The 22,277-nt window shown below is 37.9% G+C and overlaps 2 protein-coding genes across 13 annotated transcripts; both read left to right on the top strand.

Annotated features, from left to right (window-relative positions):
- The first annotated feature begins 3,267 nt into the window (after positions 1 to 3,267).
- LOC130725298 (uncharacterized) lies at positions 3,268 to 4,449 on the top strand. Its single transcript, XM_057576541.1, has one exon. It carries the CDS (start codon positions 3,268 to 3,270, stop codon positions 4,447 to 4,449), a length of 1,182 nt encoding a protein of 393 aa, XP_057432524.1.
- A 3,602-nt stretch (positions 4,450 to 8,051) lies between these two features.
- On the top strand, positions 8,052 to 16,104 carry LOC130721925 (subtilisin-like protease Glyma18g48580). Of its 12 annotated transcripts, XR_009013709.1 has the most exons (10): positions 8,052 to 9,075; positions 9,651 to 9,777; positions 9,847 to 9,998; positions 10,166 to 10,278; positions 10,436 to 10,548; positions 10,874 to 11,092; positions 12,767 to 12,877; positions 12,968 to 13,065; positions 13,304 to 14,662; positions 15,299 to 16,104. XR_009013709.1 is itself a non-coding variant. In XM_057572513.1 (5 exons), the coding sequence occupies exons 1-5, from the start codon at positions 12,454 to 12,456 to the stop codon at positions 15,304 to 15,306; spliced, it is 396 nt and encodes a 131-aa protein (XP_057428496.1). In that variant the 5' UTR covers positions 12,331 to 12,453; the 3' UTR covers positions 15,307 to 16,104. The 12 variants fall into 12 exon arrangements, 1 of the variants encoding a protein (XP_057428496.1); XR_009013708.1 differs by lacking the exon at positions 10,166 to 10,278 and having other exon boundaries at positions 8,052 to 8,173; XR_009013711.1 differs by lacking the exon at positions 10,166 to 10,278 and having other exon boundaries at positions 9,870 to 9,989.
- Positions 16,105 to 22,277: the final 6,173 nt, after the last annotated feature.

The raw sequence follows: 22,277 nt of genomic DNA, 5'->3' as shown, positions 1-22,277 counted from the left end.
AATTTGTTTAGTAGAAAAATTTCTGTGGTTTGTTTGAGAATTTGACCAATGAGAAATGTGGTTTTGATGATTTTACGTGTGTTTCTGGAATTTAGGGTAAGGTTATCAACTGGATCTGTTTTCAAAACCACTTTGAGGTTCTTTTGTTGAAATAATAGTAGTTTCATTGTTTAGCAACGAAATCTCGAGACGAAAGAGGCATGGCTTTCTGAGCTAGGCTGTTCATGGCTAAGCCACAATGTTCATTCATTAGCATGCCCTGTGCTGTTCAAAATTGGAAATTCCTTAATCAGCTGCTTTAGCTTATGATTTTATGTTTATAGTCAGTTTCACTAAATTCCAGTCTCCTTTTATTTGTTAATACCCCACAAGCTGGAAAGTATATGGTAAGTACTCCCATCTTGGAAAGAAGAGAAAAGGGATGGGAGTTTAAGGGTTTAGGAGCAAGTCTGCCAATTGAGCATGAATAGAGATAGGTAGTAATATTAGTAAGTGAAAAAGACCAACTTGTAAATAGATAGGCAGTAAGTGAAAAATGCCAACTTGTAAACAAACAACATGATAATCAATTTCGATATGCTCTGTGAGTTCATGAAAACTTGGATTGAAAATGATGTGGCAAGCAGATTGGCTATTACGATCAGTACAATTTAACAGGCATAAATGTGGGCTTAGTGGTTTTTAGGTCAACTGCTATGCAAGTGAAAGGCGTACAGGTATTTTTTGTTGGGTATATATGGTCATGGGGTTGTTTTTTTCCATCAGTTATTAGCTTGTTTGTGGTGGGGTGTTTGGTTTCTGGTTCTTCTTTTGGACCTCTTTGCTTTGGAACTTTTAAGTATATCCTGTTTGTGGTGGGGTGTTTGGTTTCTGGTTCTGCTATGTCAGTGTTTTTGATTTGTTATTTGAGCAGAGTTTTGTCAAGTGAAGACTTCACACATTGGTGCATAATCATATTCAGGGGAAAATAAATATCCTGTTAGAGAGAAGAGAGGGAAAATACTACTAGGGGGAGTATAAAGTATCATGTAAGTTAAAGAAAAAGAGAGGATACAACAAGGAACAAGGGCATAGGCTGCCCATTATGTTTTCAGATGGTAGCTCCCTTGAAACAGCTAGGTGCAGAAAACTAAAACTAAAAAAACACTATATCATGCCATCATGGGGAGAAAAAGTGATTTTTGATAGCAATGCTAGTGGGTGGGGGGGTTCCTCTACGATTAAGAAAGCTGAAAGCATGAACCATAGATAGAAACTGAAAATCGAAGCCAGTTTGATTTAGTGTTTTCATAAAAATTTAGCTATTTTTTAAAATAAAAATCACTTTTGTTAATTTTTAATGTGCTTGTTTAAGCTTTTGGGGAAAACTGAAATCTGGTAAAATCGAACCCAAACTTTGTGGCAGTACTCAACAGTTGCTCGTGTTCTTTGTTTCCTTGCGTTGCTTCCTTGTTCTCTGTTTCCTTGCGTTGCTTCCTGTGTCTTGTTCTCTGTTTCCTTGTGCGTTGTGTAACTGAACACTCTGTGTTCTTTGTACAGCATCCCTTGCAGAAGCTGAAGCAGAAGCTCTGAGATTCACTGGCTTCACTTGCAGATTGTAAGCATCCCAAAACAGCTGAAGATTTTCTTAAGCCCACAACCACAAGAAACCCCAAGGTTTGATACCTCAATTTTGTTTTTTTTTTGTTAATTCTTACTTGATCTAGTGAAAAAGAAAAACCAATGAATCCAATTTTTCCTCTTCATTTCATCTTGCAGGCGAAGCTATTGAGATTTGGATGCTTCTCTGAAATTCTTCCTTCATCTTGATTCAACATGTGGATTGTTAGATGAGCACAAGGTAAGGCTCCCTTCATCCTGATTCAGCATGTATGTGTGTGTGTGTATCTCAGAAAATTTGAGGTTTTAAGTGGCTTCCCAATAAAACTGGAAAATAGTAGTTTGGTGTTTCTTACCTTGATTGGGGTTTTCAGTATTCACTTATCTCTAAAATTTGGTGTGAATGTTGCGTGTCTCTAGATTGTCTTAGCCTGTAACATTCCTGATATGACAATCTCAATTAAGATGTAAGTTGTATAGCCCATATATCCCATGGTGAGGGTACCCCTGTAGCTATGTTGCATCGTTGGAAGCAAATGTCTAATGGTAGCCGCTATTTAATCTGGCGATCTTATTTACATTAAATCCAAGTAGTTCCAACTTTTGCTATCCATCTGCGAAGTGATGTTAGTGATAAGCCATAACTGCATAAGATGATATTTATGTGATAGTGATTATTGACAAAAGAAACTGATTGGTACTTGTGCCCCTGTACAAGAAACTGATTGGTACTTGCTATTTTATATAACATGTAAAGCACACACTGTTGCTATGGTTTTTGCCACAAACATGACACAGGTTTGTTTAAGCCTTGCTGACTAGTGTTGGGTCATTTTCTTATCTGATAGCGGTGGGCAGTAGATTATGCAATTAGAGTGTGTTGTGTAATTGCTAGGTTCTATCTTTGTTTCTTTGTTGGGTTATTGTGTCACTGTGTTAGTTTTCCATATATTAGTTGGCTCTTGTGCTAACCTTTTCTTCTCATTTTCATGAACCTTGCCTCTTCATTCAAGCATCTTCTTAAAGTGATTCTTAGAAGTGATTATGATGCTTTCTATATAAGAATCAATTAGATTTCTGATTCAGGAGTGATTTAATTTCACTTATTGTGGGTGGCATGACATGATTTATGGTGAGAACAAGCATTATGTCATACCAACCAATCCTCTGTTGTCGTCTTGCATTCCTGGAGGTTCTTCAAGTGGTTCAGCTCTAGCGGTTGCTGCTGGCCTAGTTGACTTTGCTATTGGTGAGTTTACTTGGTTACCACTTTCATGTTCCATCATTCATTTCAAAAATGCTAATCTGTCCATTTATTTATTGCCTTTCCATGTTTTTGTTATTTATCAGACGTCTCAGATTTACACCTTCCTCTTCACGAATTCGGCGAACTCTTCCAGCCACTCTAGCTCCGGCAAACTATTCCGGCCATTGCAAAACTCTTCCATCTTGCTGTAAGTTTGTTTTCACTTTAAAACTATTTTCTAAAATTGGCTCTGAATTCGTGATTTGTTTTTTGGCTTATTTAATTTGAATGCTTGTTCATGTTTGATTTTTTACAATTAATTTTTAGGTTGTCTTTAGCTTATCATTTGAAAAATGTTGATGAGTTTGGTTCTAGGGTCACAATTCTTTAATTTAGTATGTGATAATTTGAAGAACGTAGTTATGGATCGTAGTTGGATGAGAGCTAATCGATTAAGTGATGAGTTTGATAATGGAGTGGTTGAATTTCTAGAATTTGCTGAAAAGAATCTTCCGAACAATAAGGGAGTTTTTCCATGTCCTTGTGTTTCTTGTGGGAACCGGGACCCAAAACTTACTAAGGATGAAATAAGGGACCATCTAGCTTGGAGAGGGATTTGCCAAAATTATACACAATGGATATGGCATGGTGAAGTAGTAATGCCAAGTGTATCACAAAGAGAGAAAGTATGTGTAGATATGGATGATCGGCTGAAAGACATGATACATGATATTGGAGAAGAATCATTTAAGAGAGCGCATGTGTATGATACTTTATGTAAAGACAAGGAAGAACCTTTGTACCCGGGATGCACAAACTTTACACGGTTGTCAGCTGTGTTAAGATTGTTTAATTTGAAGGCGAAAAATGGATGGAGTGATAAAAGTTTCACTGATTTGCTTGGATTGTTGAAAGAAATGCTTCCAGAAGGTAACACAATGCCGAATCGTCATTATGAAGCCAAGAAAGTATTGTGTCCGATGGGGATGGAGTATGAAAAAATACATGCATGCCCTAATGATTGCATCTTATACAGAAAAGAGTTTGAAAACTATGATCATTGTCCGAAGTGCAAGGCGTCACGCTACAAAAAGAAAGATGGTGATTCCAGTGATGATGTGAGCACAAAGGGTCCTCCTGCAAAAGTGTTATGGTACCTACCAATAATTTCAAGGTTCAAGAGATTGTTCTCTAATGCAAATGACGCAAAGAACCTTAGATGGCATGCAGAAGAGAGAAATGAAGATGGAAAAATTCGCCATGTAGCTGATTCTTTGCAATGGAAGAAAATTGATTTGAAGTTTCAAAGTTTTGGCAAAGAGTCGAGAAACCTTAGACTTGGACTTGCTACCGATGGAATGAATCCGTATGGTAGTCTAAGTTGTAACCATAGTTCATGGCCTGTTCTCTTGATAATTTACAACCTATCTCCTTTGCTGTGCATGAAGCGTAAATATATGATGTTATCTATGATGATTCCGGGCCCAAAACAACCAGGAAACGATAATACAACAATGGATTTGGGTTTGGGTTGCGTGGTGGATATTTGTGGGGATCAAACCTCGGATATTCTTTATTTGTTTCTTGCAATCAGACTGAGCTGATACATGGCTTGAAAAACATATATTTGTTTGACTTTTAGCTTGTTTCTTGTAATTTTCTCATTTAGTCCTGCAAAGTTGCATGTTTTGATTTACATGCCTAGTCAGAAAGTGACAGATAAATGTCCACGGTGATTAGAATCTCCCAAGAGCTAAAATATTTCAGGGGTTTTACTCAGCCTACACGGTTTTGAAAAATTATTATGTCCTTCACTAAAATGTATAACTTACTTCGATGATTGTTTTTTATATAGAGCTATGGCGGTTTATCAATTGGTGAGGGTAATAAAAAAAGGACTCAATGGCTTCGTCCCAAAGTAAGTGTAGTGTAGATTATGGTTGCGTCTTGATGTTGCTGTTTATACTACTTAACACTGGCTGTAATATGTACTGTTTTGATATATATTTAGTGTATAAAAATCTATTCATTTGTAGGCAAGATTGCAGCCTAATGGGATTGATTGTGGATATTATGTGATGAAGAATATGGTTGACATTGTCTCTGCTAGTATTACTAAGTCTTGGATGGAGGTATTACAAATGTTTGTCTCCCTATTTGTCTCATTGTTTGAGTTTTAATCAAAATGTCACAAAATAGGTATTTTAACCTATTCTACAAATTGTAGGTATTCAATGATCCAACGGAATTAACAGAACAAGAGTTGTATGATTTGCGAAACAGTTGGGCAACTTGCTTTCTTGACTTGTATAAACCTTAGAATTTATTTGGTATGTATTTAAAGTTTGTGACTAAACAATCTGAATTATAACATGGATTGTTGATCTCTGTATTTATTGCATCTGTTTATAGGGTTCAAAGTTGCTCACCTCCGCTGCTCTCCTAATTTATGCTTATGGTGCTGGTGGCTTTCCTGCTTGGGGCATTAATTTGCTGAACTGTTGCTGTTTTGCTGAATTGTTGCTGTTTAACTATTTTGTCCTAATTTCATGAGCAGTTGTTGTTTAAGTACATTTAAAGAACTAGAATTGCTAAATTGTTCTAGTTCTTTTAGGCTATTATGTTTTCTTTTTTGCTGGGACCTTGGATGTTTAACTCACTTGAGAGAGTGTGTTCTCAAGATCTCTTTTTATGTTAATAAATTTTCATTAAAAAAATATGTATATTCAGGTCAAATTCGTGTGAAAAAAAAAATAAAAAAAAATTGTTGAGAATTCACATCGGTTTTCAGTTTTCACATCGGTTTTTTGGCTAACCGATGTGAAAAGTATACACATTTCACATCGGTTTTTTGTTTAACCGAACTTTTCACATCGGTTGGCTGACAGAACCGATGTGAAAAGTATACATTTCACATCGGTTGGCTGACTTAACCGATGTGAAAGGTATACCTTTCACATCGGTTATAAACCCGATGTGAAAAGGTTATGAGATACCACATCAACATTGTTTACATCGGATAAAAACCGATGTTAAAACTCAAAAATACCCGATGTGAAAACTAGTTTTTCTAGTAGTGTATGTCAACAATTTAATCTTACATGAAGTTAATTACAAAAAAAAAAAAAACTAAAATCTAACTTTCCTTATCTAAGCCCCCTTCTTTTCCTCTCTCTTCTACACAACCTCCATCCGGAAAACGACCAAATAGGCTGTTTGGAAAGCCTTAACCTGGCCTTTTATTAAACAGGCCATAGACCCATGTCGACAACCTAACCTACTTCCACCCCTAGGTGGAGGTTGGCGTCTCTTGGAACCTGCACATGACCATGAGCATGGACTTGGAAGAGTACGAAAAAGAGGTGAAATACAATTACCTAAAGGCTAGTGACAACTTCGTCAAATCCCTCATTGGAAAATATGAGTTTTATAGGGAAGTAACATTATCCATTGGATTCAATGTTGTGTTTGATAAGATTGCTACAAGGGCCTATGAGGCCTCTGAATATTAAGAAACACTACAAATGATTGGTGGCCAAAAAGGCTTCTCATTTGAAGGTGAAGCCACAAGTTTTTGGCTCTAAAAAGCCTATTAGACCTAGTATGCCGGCCTGTTTAATAATTATAATTTTAATTTAATATATTATGTCATAAGTAAAAAAAATATAAAATTGATAGTTTGCTTCCTCTTAAAATTGATAAATTTGTAGCCTCACCTTCTTTTTAATAAATTTATCATTAGCCTGTTTGGGCCTATTTAGACATAGGCTTGCTGACATGTTTAGGAATTAGCCTGTTTAGAAATAGGCCTCGACCTACTTCAAGACCTTCAAAAGAAATATGCTTTTAAATAGGCTAGTAGGTCAGACCATGCTTATAAAAAGGTCAGTTCGAGCCTAAATAAAAGCCTTTGATAGATAATAGGTCAGACTTAGGCCCACGATTTCTAAAATAGGCCAGGCCTGACCTATTTCCATCCATACCTCCATCTCATCATATCAAACAACAGAGTTTGAGCAGTCTTTGTCACCATGACTTGGTGAACCTCAAAATTCTACTCTTGAACATAAAGGGGATTCAGATCCACCATTATTGTCTCGAATGGAATGCCTCGAAGAGCGTCCATCGTAATAGAGTGAGGCTCCACATAGTTAGCATGGACTTGAAGGGGGTCCGGGTCAGTGTCCACCTTCATGTGACCCTTAGTCCTGTTCTCAAAATTGAGCCTTCCATCCTGAATAGCTCTTTGGATCAAATCGCTAAAATGAACACAATTGTTAGTCTAATGACCATAAGTGTGATGATATTTACAATATTTCTACCCTTTTTTTACTCAGGAGCTTATGATCGGATGACAATTCTCTTTGGCCATCTTTAACAAGATAATCTTTGATCAGACTTAGTTATGTCAAAGCCATAACCCTTCTTAAAAGAGTTTTTATCCTTATTTTCATAAGGCCTTTAGAGACACAAACATATGATGAGGGCTTTAACTCGGCGATGTGCACCTCATGATTCTCATCCTCGTCGTGAGATCACCTTTAGCTTTAGGTTGGTACTCCTCGAGCCTTTGTTCATGGGCTCCAAGGGTGTATCTTCTAGTGACGAAACATAAACCATGGGTATAGACATTTTATACCAATGGACAAATTCTTAACCGTGGCTATATGTATGATATACTAACAGATGATTGCTACCATAGCTATATCTTCTAGTGACGAAACTTAAACCATGGGTATAGACATTATATACCAACAGACAAATTTTTAACCATGGTTATAGGTATGATATACCAACAGATGATTATTACCAAAGCCATATCTTCTAGTGACGAAACTTAAATCATGGGTATAGACATTATATACTAACAAAAATCTTAATTTGTCACTATATGTTTTAGTAACATGTTGAAAAATTGTGGGTATACATTACATATACCTTCAATTGCATACTTTGTTAGTATACGATATATAATTATAGAAATGAAATGCGTAAATATACAACGATTTTGCATACGGTGAGTCAGTTTCAGTTTTAAAATTGGTTCACTGTGATCCAAAATAGTTCAAATGATTTAGGTGCGTTGGATTTAACACTTTTAATATTTATCAGCTCAGATTAATTAATATTAAAATAATTTATTTACTAACTAAATATTCTTTTACTTAAACACCCTTTTCCCCATGCCCATCCCCTTTCTTGCCCCACTGCTCCCCACCCATCCCCACCCTTCTTCCTTTCACCGGCCTCCACCTCCCTGGACAGTGATGCTGTTGAGATCTATACGGGAAGCAACTTGAGTTTGGTAGAATGAAGACCAACGACAAAGTTATATTCATCCACACTCTCTTCTTCTTCGCACTCTACTTCATCCTAATCTTGATGTTCGCGTTCACATCTACACCGATTGAATAAACCGGTTCCCAAGACTTGGGCTTTTCTTCGTCTTTTCGTTTTGTAATCGAACGTATTGTTCAGCTGAAAGAATAAATGAGAAATCCCCTATTTTTGTGTGGTTTTGTTTTTGTGAGTTTGAAGTTTGAACTCGCTTTTCAAGTTAGTGCGTTTTGGATCTAAAAAATAGACTTTTGTAATTCAGGGGAAAGATGAATTGGCCAAACTCACATCTTGAAGATAACATGTAGCTAACCATTGCGCCTACGGTGGGATATTTTAAAGTCCTCACAAAATCATCACAGACAACATCCCAATTGAATCAAGCCTCGCTTCAAGAGAACCCATCACCACCTTCCTCTTCCCACACGCCGCTCTGTACAACTCTTCCAATCCAGAGAGCGACTCTTCCTCCGTCAACACCACGGGGTCCCCCCCACCGGCATGCCGAGAATCAGCGCAACGTCCAGCAAGCTCATCGAGATCTCACCGGAACCAACCGCGAAGGCTTGCCGCTCGGAATCCCAGGCCTTCATCACCTCCGTGAGGAGAACTAGTAACTTGGTTGCGCGCTTCAATTCTTTTTTCTTTTCTTCCAATTTTTCCTTTCACTATGACCTAAACCTATTGAGCTTGAGCCTGTCGTTCACCCCTGTTCGCGTTCACCATCGCTCACGTCTGCCATTCTTATTCGGCGATTCGCCTTCAGCCGCTCGTCGCTGTCGTTCACCTCCGCTCGTACTTCTCGAGCTTCTTCTGTTCTTCCCCTCTGGTTCCTCTTCAGCGATTCTCTGCCGTTTGCACCGCTCGCCCCCTTCCATTGTTGTTGTTTCGGGGTAAGGACTGATTTAATTGCTTCTTTTACTTTCAATTTTCGTTTTTCTTTCAAGACTACTAGCTTGGCTTACTACTTTTAAAAAAAAGAAGTAGTCTCATTCCTTAGCGTGCCCTTTTATGTAGAGTTTACATTATTCATTGGGGTCACTTTCCCTTTCTTTGGCGACCTTCTTGGATTATTTGGTGGATTTGGTTTTTGCTCCCACTTCATATTTCCTTCCTAGCGTAATGTGGCTGATAATCAAGAAGCCAAAGAGATTAAGTACAAACAGGTTCATCAATTGGGCTTCAATATATCGATAGGAGTGTGCATCAGGTTGACATCCACGTTTGGTGGCATGAGGAATATTGGGGTTGATTCATCAAGCTATAGTTTCTATACTTAAACTGCATGATGTTACTGCAGTAATGTGGCAAACAAATTTAATCCAATGAATCAAGTTTGGACTATATGATCAAATAGTTGCTAGGAATTAAGGTGTTTACAAACAAAAAGAGTGTATGTAAAGGTTATTTTGGAAATAACCATAAATAGTTTCTAATCATTATTAAGAAAGTTGCTTTTCCGGAACAGGTTTTGGAGAATCGCTGCTATCAACGAAGCAGGAGGGTGGAAAGATAGAATAACAGTGGAAGACTTGAACCTTGCTGTTCGTGCCAATCTTAGGGGATGAAAACTTTTACACCTTGGTGACCTCCAGGTAAATACTGTACTTTCTACTTCCTTAGTTAAATTGTATTTTTGCTTACAATGAATCATATGATTGCAGTCTTCTTATTATTCTACTCTCAGGAGGCTCCCAATGGAATGGACAGAAGTTGTCATTCCACTTGTGGAATCAGGATATGTAAAGGTTTGAGGATGATGGATTGTTGCTCTACATAGCCAGCAAATGATGCGCGAAATCATGTGGTTAGTGAGGTATAAATAACCTTTGTGTGATCTTTTCTATTTGTTCAGGTTATGTTGATGGAAGCTTTCTTTCGTCATGTAACTTTTCTGGTCTTAAGCGTGCTAAAAAAGTTTGATTTAATGGTATAATATAGCAAACCGTTTATTTTGGTTCAAGCATTTCTATTATTTCCCAGTTCATGGATAAGTATAAGAGTGTTTTTAGCAAATTTCAAGAAGGAGATCTAGGCTTTTTACTATAGCTGAAGAATCAAACTGTGAGGAGAAAGCTCATGAAGATCAAGACCCGGTACCGGTTATCTAAAACTCACAATAAAGGAAGGACTTGTTGGACTCCTTTTCTGTTTGCATTGATTGAACTTTGTTATTATCAGTTCTAGTTGTTTGACATGTTAATTTGGTAGGATCTAAATGGGCGGAACATTTGTGTGTTTTGACTTTCCCAGAACTTTTTACGATGGAGTTGAGATGGTGATGGTCACTGCATTCACATTAAGAGGATTTAAGGTGCATACAAGATCTAGTATTGAAGTTGATTCAAGGTTTGACAATGAGAAAGGTATTCAATCTCTTTCTCATATGGCATTATTCTTTTAAAATATATGCTAAGTTGCTGGAAAATCAGAGGATGATACTAGAATGAGGATGTTAAATTATTTTTTATGGCTATGGATGTATAATGTTTAGAATGAGGATGCCAAATTAGAGTTATAGGTTTAGTGGCTTCTAGTTCATTATATTGTCTATATTGTATTGGCAATTATTGGACTACATTATTTTGATGTTGTTACCACAATATAGCTTTTATGAAAATCTTTGCAATAACATTTATTGATAGTTTGATTTGATTGTATAATTCAGTTAATTGTTTATTTTGTTTCAAGCCTTTCTACTATAGCCCAGTTCATGGAGGATAAGCATAAGATGATGCTTCTGGGGAATTTCAAGAATATCAAGAATTTCTACTATAGCTGAAGAATCAAACTATGAGGAGAAAACTCGTGAAGATAAAGACTTTGCACCAGCTATCTTGAATCCACAATAATAGAGACGAAGGATGGAACCGATTACAAGGGCCGATACATAAAAGAAGCAACCTAACGGTACGAAGATTAGGAAATATCGTGCAAAAATGCATTTAAATTGTACTTTAGTAGTATTTGATATTGAACTTTTAGATGTTTAGTATAAACTTTCTTAGTTAAAGAATTTAGAGTTTGACAGTTACCATTGGTATTTTATTTTTAAGATTGAATGAGTATTAGTTTTATTAATTTTGTTGTTATTGTTAATGTGTTGTAGATTTAGATGGATTAATAATTTAAATATAAGAGAAATTAATCTCGTTGGTATATGTTTGAGTTCTGATAGACTTATTATTGCCACTAAAGGCTATAGAGATAAGAATTTTTCCGTGGGAATAGCGAAGTTAGTGTTTGTCATTAATACCTATAGTGACGGAAATTGAGCCATAGGTACATCTTAAAATATTATTCTACTGTCACTATAAGCTATACTGACAGAAGCTTATCCGTGACTACAAGATATACCAACGGAAGTTTAATCATAACTAAAAGGGCTATAGTGACGGAAGCCTAACCGTAACAAAAAGATATACCAACGGAAGCTTAACCGTAACTAAAATATATACCGACAGAATTGTATCTGTAGGTATAGCGACTCAAAGTCTACGAAATGAATTGGCCGTCGGTAAAGGTTTTCTGGGTTATACCCACGGTTTTGAACCCTTTACCCACAGTTTTCTGTCGTTGGTATATGGCAAATTTCTTGTAGTGACTTCTTGAAATTATTTTATACATGCATCTTTTCGAATTTGGCCTTTAATTTTACTAATGACCCGACAATCGAAATGACCTTCCTAAACCTCTCTCACTCTTACCTTGACAAAGGTTTTTCCCTTGTACAAGTGATTTTGAAATTTTAGTATTAATACATTATCCTATTGGATAGGAACGAATGTCGGCCGCAATGGTAAAAAGTGATTGTTTGAACCCCTAGGACGATAGTGCAATTCCTAGTAGCCGCACTCTTGAGGAGACATTTGACCTTCACCACACTTTGGTCATGCGATAACAATTTAGGAAAAAAACACTTGTTCAAGTTAGAAATGTACTGGATAAACTCAAATAAGAAGTGTTTGATCCACATGGAAACATGCTCTATATTTATTATTAGTGATTCATGAAACATGATTTTGAAAGTTTGTCTCACTGTGTAGTTAATTGATTGTGTGGAAGGTTGCTTTCAAAAAGAAGCCAGTTTTATCACGCAATTTAAAAGTAAAAGCCATTGTGGACTTATCACTTCAAGAACAAGTGAAAGCTTAACCTCTCTATAGTCTTCACAATCAATCACATTTTGTATGTACGTAGCATAATGGGTTTCTCTGCTTTCCACCTTATCTTATTGCTACTCCTTTGCTCTCTCTGGCTAAAATCATCCCATGCCATTAGAAAGGCAAGCTCGATGTTTTTCCAATTAGTTTAAGTTCTTGAATTTGTTGATTTTTGCTTATACTTAAATTACAATCACCTGAACAGTTTGTTCTTTAAGTAGCTAGCTGATCACGTTATATACTTTTGATTTCAATTATTGAATGTGTAATAAGAGGCAATTTGGATACGACTAAAGTGCATGCTTCGGAGTTTATATACTAAAAAATATATTAGATAAACTCTAATAAGTGTTTTTTGGTGGGCATCTAAATGTGTTTGTGCATTCCAAAGGTTTCTAAGATTTTCTTTTATTTGTTGCAGTCTTACATTGTGTACTTTAGGATCACACTCTCATGGTCCAAACCCTTCAGCAAGTGATCTTGAGTCTGCAACAAATTCTCATTACAATTTATTAGCCTCACACTTGGGAAGGTATATAATCCAATTAATTATTAATTCTTGTTCAATGTGATGGGACAGATAAAATTGACTACTCCATTATATGTAACTTTTCCTTCTCAGCCATGAGAAGGCCAAAGAAGCAATATTTTACTCTTATAATAAACACATCAATGGTTTTGCTGCTGTACTTGAAGAGCAAGAAGCAAAAATTGTAGCAAGTAAGTCAATCATGATTCCGTTAGGATATGGATTAATGAGCACTTATTGGAGCTTATCACTAAAACAGGCACTGGATAAGCTCCAATAAGTGCTCTTTGTTCCGCATCTAAACGGGCTCATATCTATGATCTTCCCAAAAAAGTTTAGTTAAATATAAGTATTGTTGTTTGAATATGTTCTGAACTTTTGACTTGTTAAAGAGTTCAGCTAGAATTAGTGTTGTTTTGATGGATGCAGAAAATCCAAGTGTAGTGTCTGTGTTCTTGAACGAAGGTCATCAACTCCAAACCACCAGATCATGGGAATTTCTTGGGCTAGAGAGTAATGGAGTAGTTTCCAAAGGCTCCATATGGGAGAAGGCAAGTTATGGAGAGGGTTTAATCATTGCTGGTATTGATACAGGTCACTTTCTTTTCTTATTCTCAAACACTCATAGTCAAAGTCTAAATGTTCAATTTTCAAAAGAGGAGGCTGCTTCTTTATTCTTTGCTAAGATAAGTATTTTCTTTTTCTAGTTTGTAAGTCTTATTCACCAAATCAATTATGATATTCATGTGGTACCATTTTTCTTTAATTATTTTTAGTTTTTTACACCTCTTTTATCAGTAACAAAACAAGAAAAAGTGAAAAACACATTTTCATGCTTCTAAATTATTCAATCAGTTATGTTCTTCACTCCTGAATAGGTGTTACGCCTGAATCTAGAAGCTTTAGTGTGTGTTTGGATCAGCGTTAGCAGAATTTGATCTAGTCATAATTGGATTTAGCCATAATTGGATCTGGTCAGAATTGGATCTGTAAACGTGAGTTTGAGCGACGTGATTTATGTTTGGATACATTTACTAGAATGATTTGATTAGAATTGTTTTTAGGTATGTAATGACCAAACTGGGTATAATCAAAATAGAGTATGCATAAAATAAATAACACATTAAAATAAGAAAATAACTTGATTTGTATGATTTCTAAAGTTTAATTTAATTTAATTAGTACAAGAGTATAGTATTCCATTTGACATTTGTTTCCTTCAAAAATCAATTTTTATAAAAAAAAAACGGTGGTTTTGCTTTTCTAAAAAGTTACCCAAACACTAAAGGCCCATGGTGCTTTTCTAAAAAAAATAAGCCCATGGTTTTACCTTCCTAATTCCTACCCTACCCGTGCCACAGAACAAGCGGTGGTAATTTAACATTACCAGTTTTATCTCTCAATTTCTCTCTCACTCTCACGCTGCTATGTCCTAAACCATCAAAATACAGAAGATAGATCACTGGTCAGTATTGATAATAAAGAGTGGGAAGGGTAAGATGGACCAAAATATCTCACAGGCTCAGATCCGGATCCCCTCCACGCAGAAGCTACTCTTGCTTGCTTCAGTTGGATCCACGTTTTGTTCCTGAATCAATTTTCAGATTGAAGTACCCAAATATCTTTAAAGCATAGAAGATCCACGTTTGGGGCTCAGATCCATTTTTTAGGCCCAGATCCACGTTTCAGAAGCTGAACCAAACACACACTTAGTGATGATGTTGGAATGGGCCCTGTCCCATCAAGGCGGCGTGGGGTCTGTCAACTTGACAATTTTCGCTGTAATAGGTTTGTCCTCGGCTTACACCACAGGTTCATAGAGCATATATGGAAATATTTATAGAATTGATTCTGAAACAGGAATCGATTTTGATGAGCAGCTCTTGTAAGTAGCTTCTCGGTTTCAGAATTGATTATGAAGAAAGAGAAGTTTATCCAAACATGCTAAATTTCTTCTTTGTACTTCAAATATGCTAGAAGGTCTTTTTCATGTAAATTGCTTCTTTGCACTACATACTTGTAAGTGCTTTGAAGTTTTTACTTGGACAAAGTCATGTTGAACTTACAATATGCTCTTATGCCACAGCTGTAGAGAATTGTCCCAAGAATTTGAATGTGTAAGGCAATTACTATATTAATTCATTCTTAACTGTCATCTATTTATAGCATGTTTCGAAATCCTACTACAATTGATTCTAAAGTCAAAATCATTTCTGAGGTGAAGCTTATGTGAGTAGCTTCTAATTGCCAGAATTGATTTTGAGAAAAAAATGAAGTTAGTCCAAACATGCTACTAGTATTTTTTTTTCTTATATGTGACTGTCTTTAGATTGTTACAGTATTAATTAAACTAGAAAGATGATTCATATGGCACTTCAGCTACTTCTGGTGAAGCCAAACACTATATATGTTGTGCTTGTGCAGGAAATTGATAGGAGCAAGATTCTTCAGCAATTGTTATGAGTGAAAACCAGCTCCAGCAGTAGCTTCATTCTCATCGAGGGGACCTAGCGCCATCCAGCCAACAATCCTCAAGGCTTTGTTTCATCACTAACTTTGCCATTAGTACATTCTTTATGCATATCCAGAAGCCATAAGTCAAACTGGTCTTCCATCAGATTATCGGCAGATTCCATATAATATAGGGTCAGGAACTTCTGCAGCGTGCCCTCATGCTTCTGGCATCATTGGCCTTCTCAAAACACTCTATCCCAATTGGAGTCCTGCAGCCTTAAAATCTGCAATTATGACTACTGGTATATCTTTTAGACATTATCACAAACATCTTCTACGCAAAATGTTGATAAGAACCTTGGGAGAACCACACCACAAAAGCTAGCTTATCAATGGTATCAGAGCCTTCCACCATGTCTCTGACCTGCAAACGAGCGGCGCGGGTGGTGACGTCGGCATTACAGTGTTCACCCGGGACTAGTCGTGGGGCTAGTGCAAAGCCAACCCGCGTGGGCGCCGGGGCTGCGGAGCGTGGTGGGATGTTAGGACCCCATTGCAAGGTATGGGACTTGAGTCCCACATTGGAAGTATGGGATTCTAATGTGGGGTTTATAAGGCCTTGAGCTCTCCAACTACAACAACTAGCTTTTGTGGTGTGGTTCTCCCAAGGTTCTTATCAAATGTGCTATGTTGTTTAGCAGTCAAGTTGGAAGTTCCATACACCTGTGAACAAATAACTATTACTTTAATAAAAGGTTGGTACATATTAACCAATAGCTTACACATCATTAACACATAACATGTATATGAGAGATATAGACTCTAGTTGCGCTTCCTGTTTGCACTTCTCCAACATGTTCTCCAGTTCCGAGATCTCTTTGTTTCGGAACTCCAGGCTAACCTCGGACCGCTTGATTTTCTCAACCAAAGCGGCCTCTTGGGAAGCTAGCTTGGCCAGGAACACCTTACGCTCCTCAGCAGATTTAGAGTTGAGAGCGTGAAGGCGGGCCACCTCTTGCCGTAAAACTTCAGAATCTTTGATGGCCCACTTGTAGCGATGAAAGGCGTGGAGCAGTGTCGCCAGGGCACCCTCGGACACTCTGTCTAAGCCCTGCCTTTGAACCACCTCATCCATTCTCACGGCTTGCGCCGGCGTGAAGGAGAGGGAAATTGGCATCCCCGGATTCCCGGAAACTGGGGGTTGGATTGACTTGTGACCTGGAGGTGGCGGCTGCGTTGAACTTGCGGGTGGTTTTGAGCTTTGCCCGGCGTGCGGCAGGGTAACAGTCCCGCCAGCGAAGGCACTATTGGTAGGCTAACCCCGTACATCAAGAGGTCTGCACTGGTAAAATTCATTTTCCCTGAATCAAGTAACAACAAAGAAAAGTCAGTAGAATTGAAGAGAGTATAAAATGAGCAAGGGGCAAAGAACGAATCGTGGGGAGGACGGGAAACCTAAATAGGCAGGAGTTGACGAAATCTTGGCTTTACCAATCACTCGGGCGAAGTCTAGGACCGGAAGTCTGGCTAGGAAGCTGATAATAATCTTGTCTTCGGGGGTTAGAGAACCCTCGGGCGGGTCGACTATCTGGGACGCCTCTTTGGTCCAGTACAAAGGGAAGCGGGCGGTGTCGTCCCTTAAAGTGAAGATTTCGGGATATTCGTGGGACACCACGATTTTGAAATACCCACGCGCGAGGTCGTCCGTAACGGTAGCCCAAAGGGGGTTGAAGCGTTGGCGGTTGGGTCTGGCTTCCAGGGAGACCCAGCTAGGGGGTGATGGCTGGGTGGCTACACCATAGAAGTAAAAGAAATGAAAGGGCTCTGGCTCTTGCTGGATTGCGTCGTAGAGGATTTCGAAGCACTGCAGGAAAGCCCAACTGTTAGGGTGAAGTTGGGACGGGGCCACGTTTACGCTGTGCGGCACGGAGCAAATGAAGGGGGAGAAAGGAAACTGGATCCCCAAACTGGTAAACATGTACTCATGCACATAGAAAAAATGAGAGTCGTTCACGTCACTATAAGTGCGGCGAAGCCAAGGATGCTCGGAAGCCGAGCAGCCGCCGTAGTGAAGAATGTTGTCGAGGGACTTCTCGTGGCAAAACCCACCGGACCTCGAAGAGAGGTCACAAACTGATTTCCACTGCTTGAAGGAGGACGGTTGGTTAGGAATCGTTCCGGCCGGAAGGCCCCTAAGGGCGGAGGGTGGTAAAGATTCCTAGGTCTTAAGTCGGAAAGCGGTAATGTCCTTCTTGTCAAGAGGGACTCCCCCAGGTGGGGGAAGGTTGGCTGGAGGAACGTACCGCAGAGGGGTGGCGACGGTAGCGCCGCGGGAGGAGCTCCTGGTTCGGCGTCTTGATGCCATGGGGGGAAAACACAAATTTTGGGGTAAAATGGAAGAAATGAAAGCAACTTTGAGGTTCTAGAGACTCACCGGAGAGGGGGGAGGGGGAGCAAGAGGAGCGTCGTCGGTGTCGGAGTAGCGATTTGTAGAAGGGCCTTTTTTAGCAAAAAGGGTGGCTAGGAGTTGAGGTTGTAAAATAAGCGAAGGATGAGGTAATAACGTCCTTATAGGAAGGGGGTGGCTGTTGAGGGGAGACGCGTGGAGGAATTTTGTGGATGATTGCTGATGGACGTGGGGAGAAGAAGGAGAATCGTGCACCATGATGGCAGAGGAATGATTACAGTTAAGGGATTCTGGGGAAGTGGAGCGGCGCATTAAATGGGAAGTTACAACGGCTGAAGCTGATTGGTTTGAAATTCAAATTAACAGGCTTTATCATGATTTGAGGGGACGTTTCGAGGGCAGCGGTTGGGATTCTGCAGATTCACTGACCTTCGCACTTCTTCGGTGCGTTACATGTGGCCTACACGCGTCAAGCCACCATGATTTACGGCGATCACAGCTGGAATCGGGCGAGAGAACCAAACACCGTCGCCATAAGCCTACCTGTGGACTCGTGGACTCGGAGGGGCTCGTGAAGAGAATCAGAAATCATCTTTAGCTTTACTTGCTATGCCATGTTGGCAATCATTCTTGATCACTAAGCTTTGGCATTAAATAGTTTTGATTATTAAGATACTCTAAGCTCTCATGCTTCGAGCTCGGTGTCTTGTGGACTGGGCGAGACCCAGGGGCCCTCGCCCAGGGGCGCTTGCCTCAGGGCGGTGAGTGAGTTACGGAATTTTGGCCTCCCCCGAGAGGCCCAACTGGCCCACTAAGGGCGGTAAGGAGCACAAGGCCCAACCCCAAGCCTATAAATATGGGGCGGTTACCAATTATAAGAGATTCTTAGCTCATTTGAGAAATAACAAACTTGAAATTCAGTTACATTCTCTCTCTAAGCGGTTACACGCTCTCTCTCCCTAAATTCTCACATTACAATCCCTTCACTCTAGGTACCATACCTCACCTCTACGTTCTTGGATAGAACAACCGACGAGCACATTTACCACGATCGCCACTTGTGGACTTGTGGACTCGTGGACTTGTAAAGGGCGTTCGCCCTAAGTAGTCTTTGGACTAGTGGACTTGTGAAGGGCGTTCACCCTAGGAATTTCAAACGCCATGTTGGCGACTTATATTTCATGTATGTCTTAGTAAAATTAGAGTTAGGAGGCTATTACATTCTTTAAGACACACATGACTCTCATGCTTCGAGCCCGGTGTCTTGTGGACTCGGGGATTGGGCGAGCCCTTAGAGGGGGAACGCCCAGGAGATGCCCGCCCAGTGGCGAGTCATTTAGCCAGTAGGTTGGACCTCACCCAACGGGGCCCAACCGGCTCATCAGAGATTCTAGCGCACGGGGGCTTAACCCCCACCCCTATAAATATGTAGCGGTTACCAATTGTAAATGACTTTTTCTCATTTGATCAATACATTCGTGAAATTCAGTTACATTCTCTCTCTAACTCTCTCTCTCTTTAGTCCAATCGCACCACACTCTAGGTACTGCCCTCACTCACAATATTCATAGCAGGAACAACTTTTATGAAGATCATTTTAGAAGAGTAGTCGCTTGGGGTTATTACTAGGTTTTTAGTACGCTCTTATGCGCTTGGGTTCTTTTGGGAGGCTTTTGCTATATGAGCTGTATTTTGTCCGGTGTTGTGCGGGTTAAGTCACTGTACCATGTTGAGAGGGGTTGTTTCTCAACATTTCCTATTTATATATTATATCTTTTTAAGTTTCAAAAAAAAAACTTATTATAGTTTTAATAAAATTATTTAATTGATGATACAAAGTATAATATTTTCACTATAACATATTAAAAACTTATTATTTGATTGGAAATATTTCAAGTTCACTTAATGATTTTTCACATTATTAAGTAAATAATTTAAATGATAATATATGATTAAATAAAATAATAATATATGGGGAACAATAGTATCCCAAGTGAGTATCAATGTTTACAACGAGATATATGGCAAATCACGCCACTCCACAATCGAAACCATAACAATAAACTCCAAATAAGAACCTAAATCAATTCAACAGGTTCCAACCCAAGTTTTTAAAATCACTAGAATGCTAACAACTAATTATTAATTACATAAAGAGAACTCTAATACAATGAATTTAATTCATGCATAAAAAACTCTAATACTATTTATTCCGATGTGTCTACACAACTATTTTTCAGTTATATTTATAATGAAAAACTATTTTAATATTTATATAATTGTTTTTTCGAAAGTGTATCATTTAGATAATTACTCTATAAAAAAATTTATATAGTATTAAAAAAAATATTGTAAACGAACACGTGCAACGCACGAGTATTATATCTAGTTTATTTTGTAAAAGAAATGACATATAATACCACATGACAACTAATTGCATTGTCAGTGTATTTTTTATAAAAAAATTGTTTTTAACCATATCTGATTGAGAAAAAAAATAGCCATAAAGAACAACCCCATTCATAAGAAAAAAAATAGCCATGAAGAACAACCCCATTCATAACAATACCACATTTACATTTATCAAGAAGAAATGTAATGATGTAGAAATAGCAAAAAACATGTAAATTAATTGTTAGTAAAATTGAGTAATTTTTTGTTAAAAGAAGAAGGAATGTTGTATTTAAAAACGAACAATAAACCTTTATTTATTCTTGAATATTTATTTCTTATTACAAGCACATGAAATCTCATAACACTTTCACTTGCGTTAGTGTAGAAAGCTAGGCAATTGTTTTTTTTGACATTACATCCCCAAAGGGAGGACACCTACAAAGCATACGACAATCCATACCCCCTGATATAACGCATTCATAAACACATGATTCGCAAGTTTGTATAGCCTTTGGGGTGCTGTGTGTGGCTTCTCCTTTTTCAACAAAAACAAACATCATAATGATGGCCACAAGAACAACAACTGCAACTTTGTTGGAAGCCATTAACAATAATGTTTTAGGTGTCAAAAGCTCTTGTTTCTACAATGAATTGAGTTCTTATGGTATCTTAAGTCATATTTATAGTTATATTAGACAAGAATGATAAAATAAAATAAATTTTGGTCAAATTGAAATTTAAGTCTTGGATTGATATAATATATTAATAGGAAAAAAAAATTTAACATACATTTCAATCCTTGATAAATGTAGTAAAGGTCAATTACTTACTTTTTTATTTGGATTTCCTGTTTAAAGTTTGCATAAGTTAAAGTTTAATTTTCACATTCCTAAATATGTATAATCGTAAATCACTAGATTAGGATACAACCAATTATCTTTATGAGTATTATCTATATATATATATATATATATATATATATATATATAAATAAAGCAAACTTGAACCATAACATTAAATACATGAAGTAATAATAAATTTGATTTGTATTAAATAAAAAAATAAAAATTATATTCACTTATTATTCATTATCATATACTATATACTATTTTCGAAACTAAAAAGTAGCAAATCCGACCATTGTATCCCTCTCATTCTATGTCTTTGTTCATAATATTTCTCTTTGATATTATAATTAGTAGGTAGATGATGTCATATTTATATTTTATGATTTTTCAGTAACATTAATAATAAGTAATTTCATATTTTTGAAAATAATTAATATTGTATTTAATGGTTATTAATGTCATTAGAATAATTAACAAAAGTCAACTTTTTAAAAATAATTAATGCATTAATATTGAATTTAATGGTTATTAATGACATTAGTATAATTAACAAAAGTCAACAATGACTTTTTTAAAACAATCAATATTGCATTTATGGTTATTAATGACATTAGAACAATTAAGAAAAGTTAACTGTGACTTTTTAAAAGTAATTAATGTTGCATTTAATGATTATTAATTACATTTAGACTGGGTGAGCCCCTAGAAGGGCAACGCCCGGGGTCCTGCCCGCCCCGTGTCGGGTCCTTAGGCGGTTAGGCCAGTAGGTTGGACCTCCCTCAACCAGGCCCATACGGCCCTTTAGAGACTTTAGCACATGGGGGGCCAACTCCGCCTCTATAAATAGGTAGCAGTTACCAATTTTAAGAGACTTGTCACCTTAAAATGAAATTCAATTACTCTTTCTCTCTGTAGTGCAATCTCTCTCTACACTCTAGGGGTCACCCTATATCTCAATGTTCATAGCAGGAACGTTTGGCGCCGTCTGTGGGAATCGATAAACTTTTGATTCCCATATCACGTGAATTTATTGCACAACTGAGTTTTACTTGAGATTTTAGTTGATTTTCACATTCGATTTCCGGCGATCTTGATGGAAACTTATCGCAGAAGACAGCGCGACTCACCGGAGCGGAGGTGCATCTCGCCTCCGCAACGTGTCAGGCAGCCTCATCTAGAGGCGTAAGTACGATCAGAGGAGGCGCAGAGAGAGTAGGTTTCTCGTGTTCCAGCATTCGGAAGCGGGAACGATCAACCGCCACCACCTCCTCCTCCACCGCCTTCTCTGTCTCCACCACCT

The sequence above is a fragment of the Lotus japonicus genome, chromosome 6 (assembly GCF_012489685.1).
Source record: "Lotus japonicus ecotype B-129 chromosome 6, LjGifu_v1.2".
NCBI lineage: Eukaryota > Viridiplantae > Streptophyta > Magnoliopsida > Fabales > Fabaceae > Lotus > Lotus japonicus.
Note: the sequence above shows the minus strand (reverse complement) of the source record. Positions and strands in the feature narration are given on the sequence as shown.

Excerpts from the sequence above, each read along its gene's own strand:
- LOC130721925 (XM_057572513.1), top strand. Across the intron at positions 12,878-12,967 it reads TTAGCCTCACACTTGGGAAG|CCATGAGAAGGCCAAAGAAG; the intron begins GTATATAATCCA and ends TTTCCTTCTCAG. Across the intron at positions 13,066-13,303 it reads AGAAGCAAAAATTGTAGCAA|AAAATCCAAGTGTAGTGTCT; the intron begins GTAAGTCAATCA and ends TGATGGATGCAG.
- LOC130725298 (XM_057576541.1), top strand. The coding sequence starts at position 3,268 with ATGGATCGTAGTTGGATGAGAGCTAATCGATTAAGTGATGAGTTTGAT.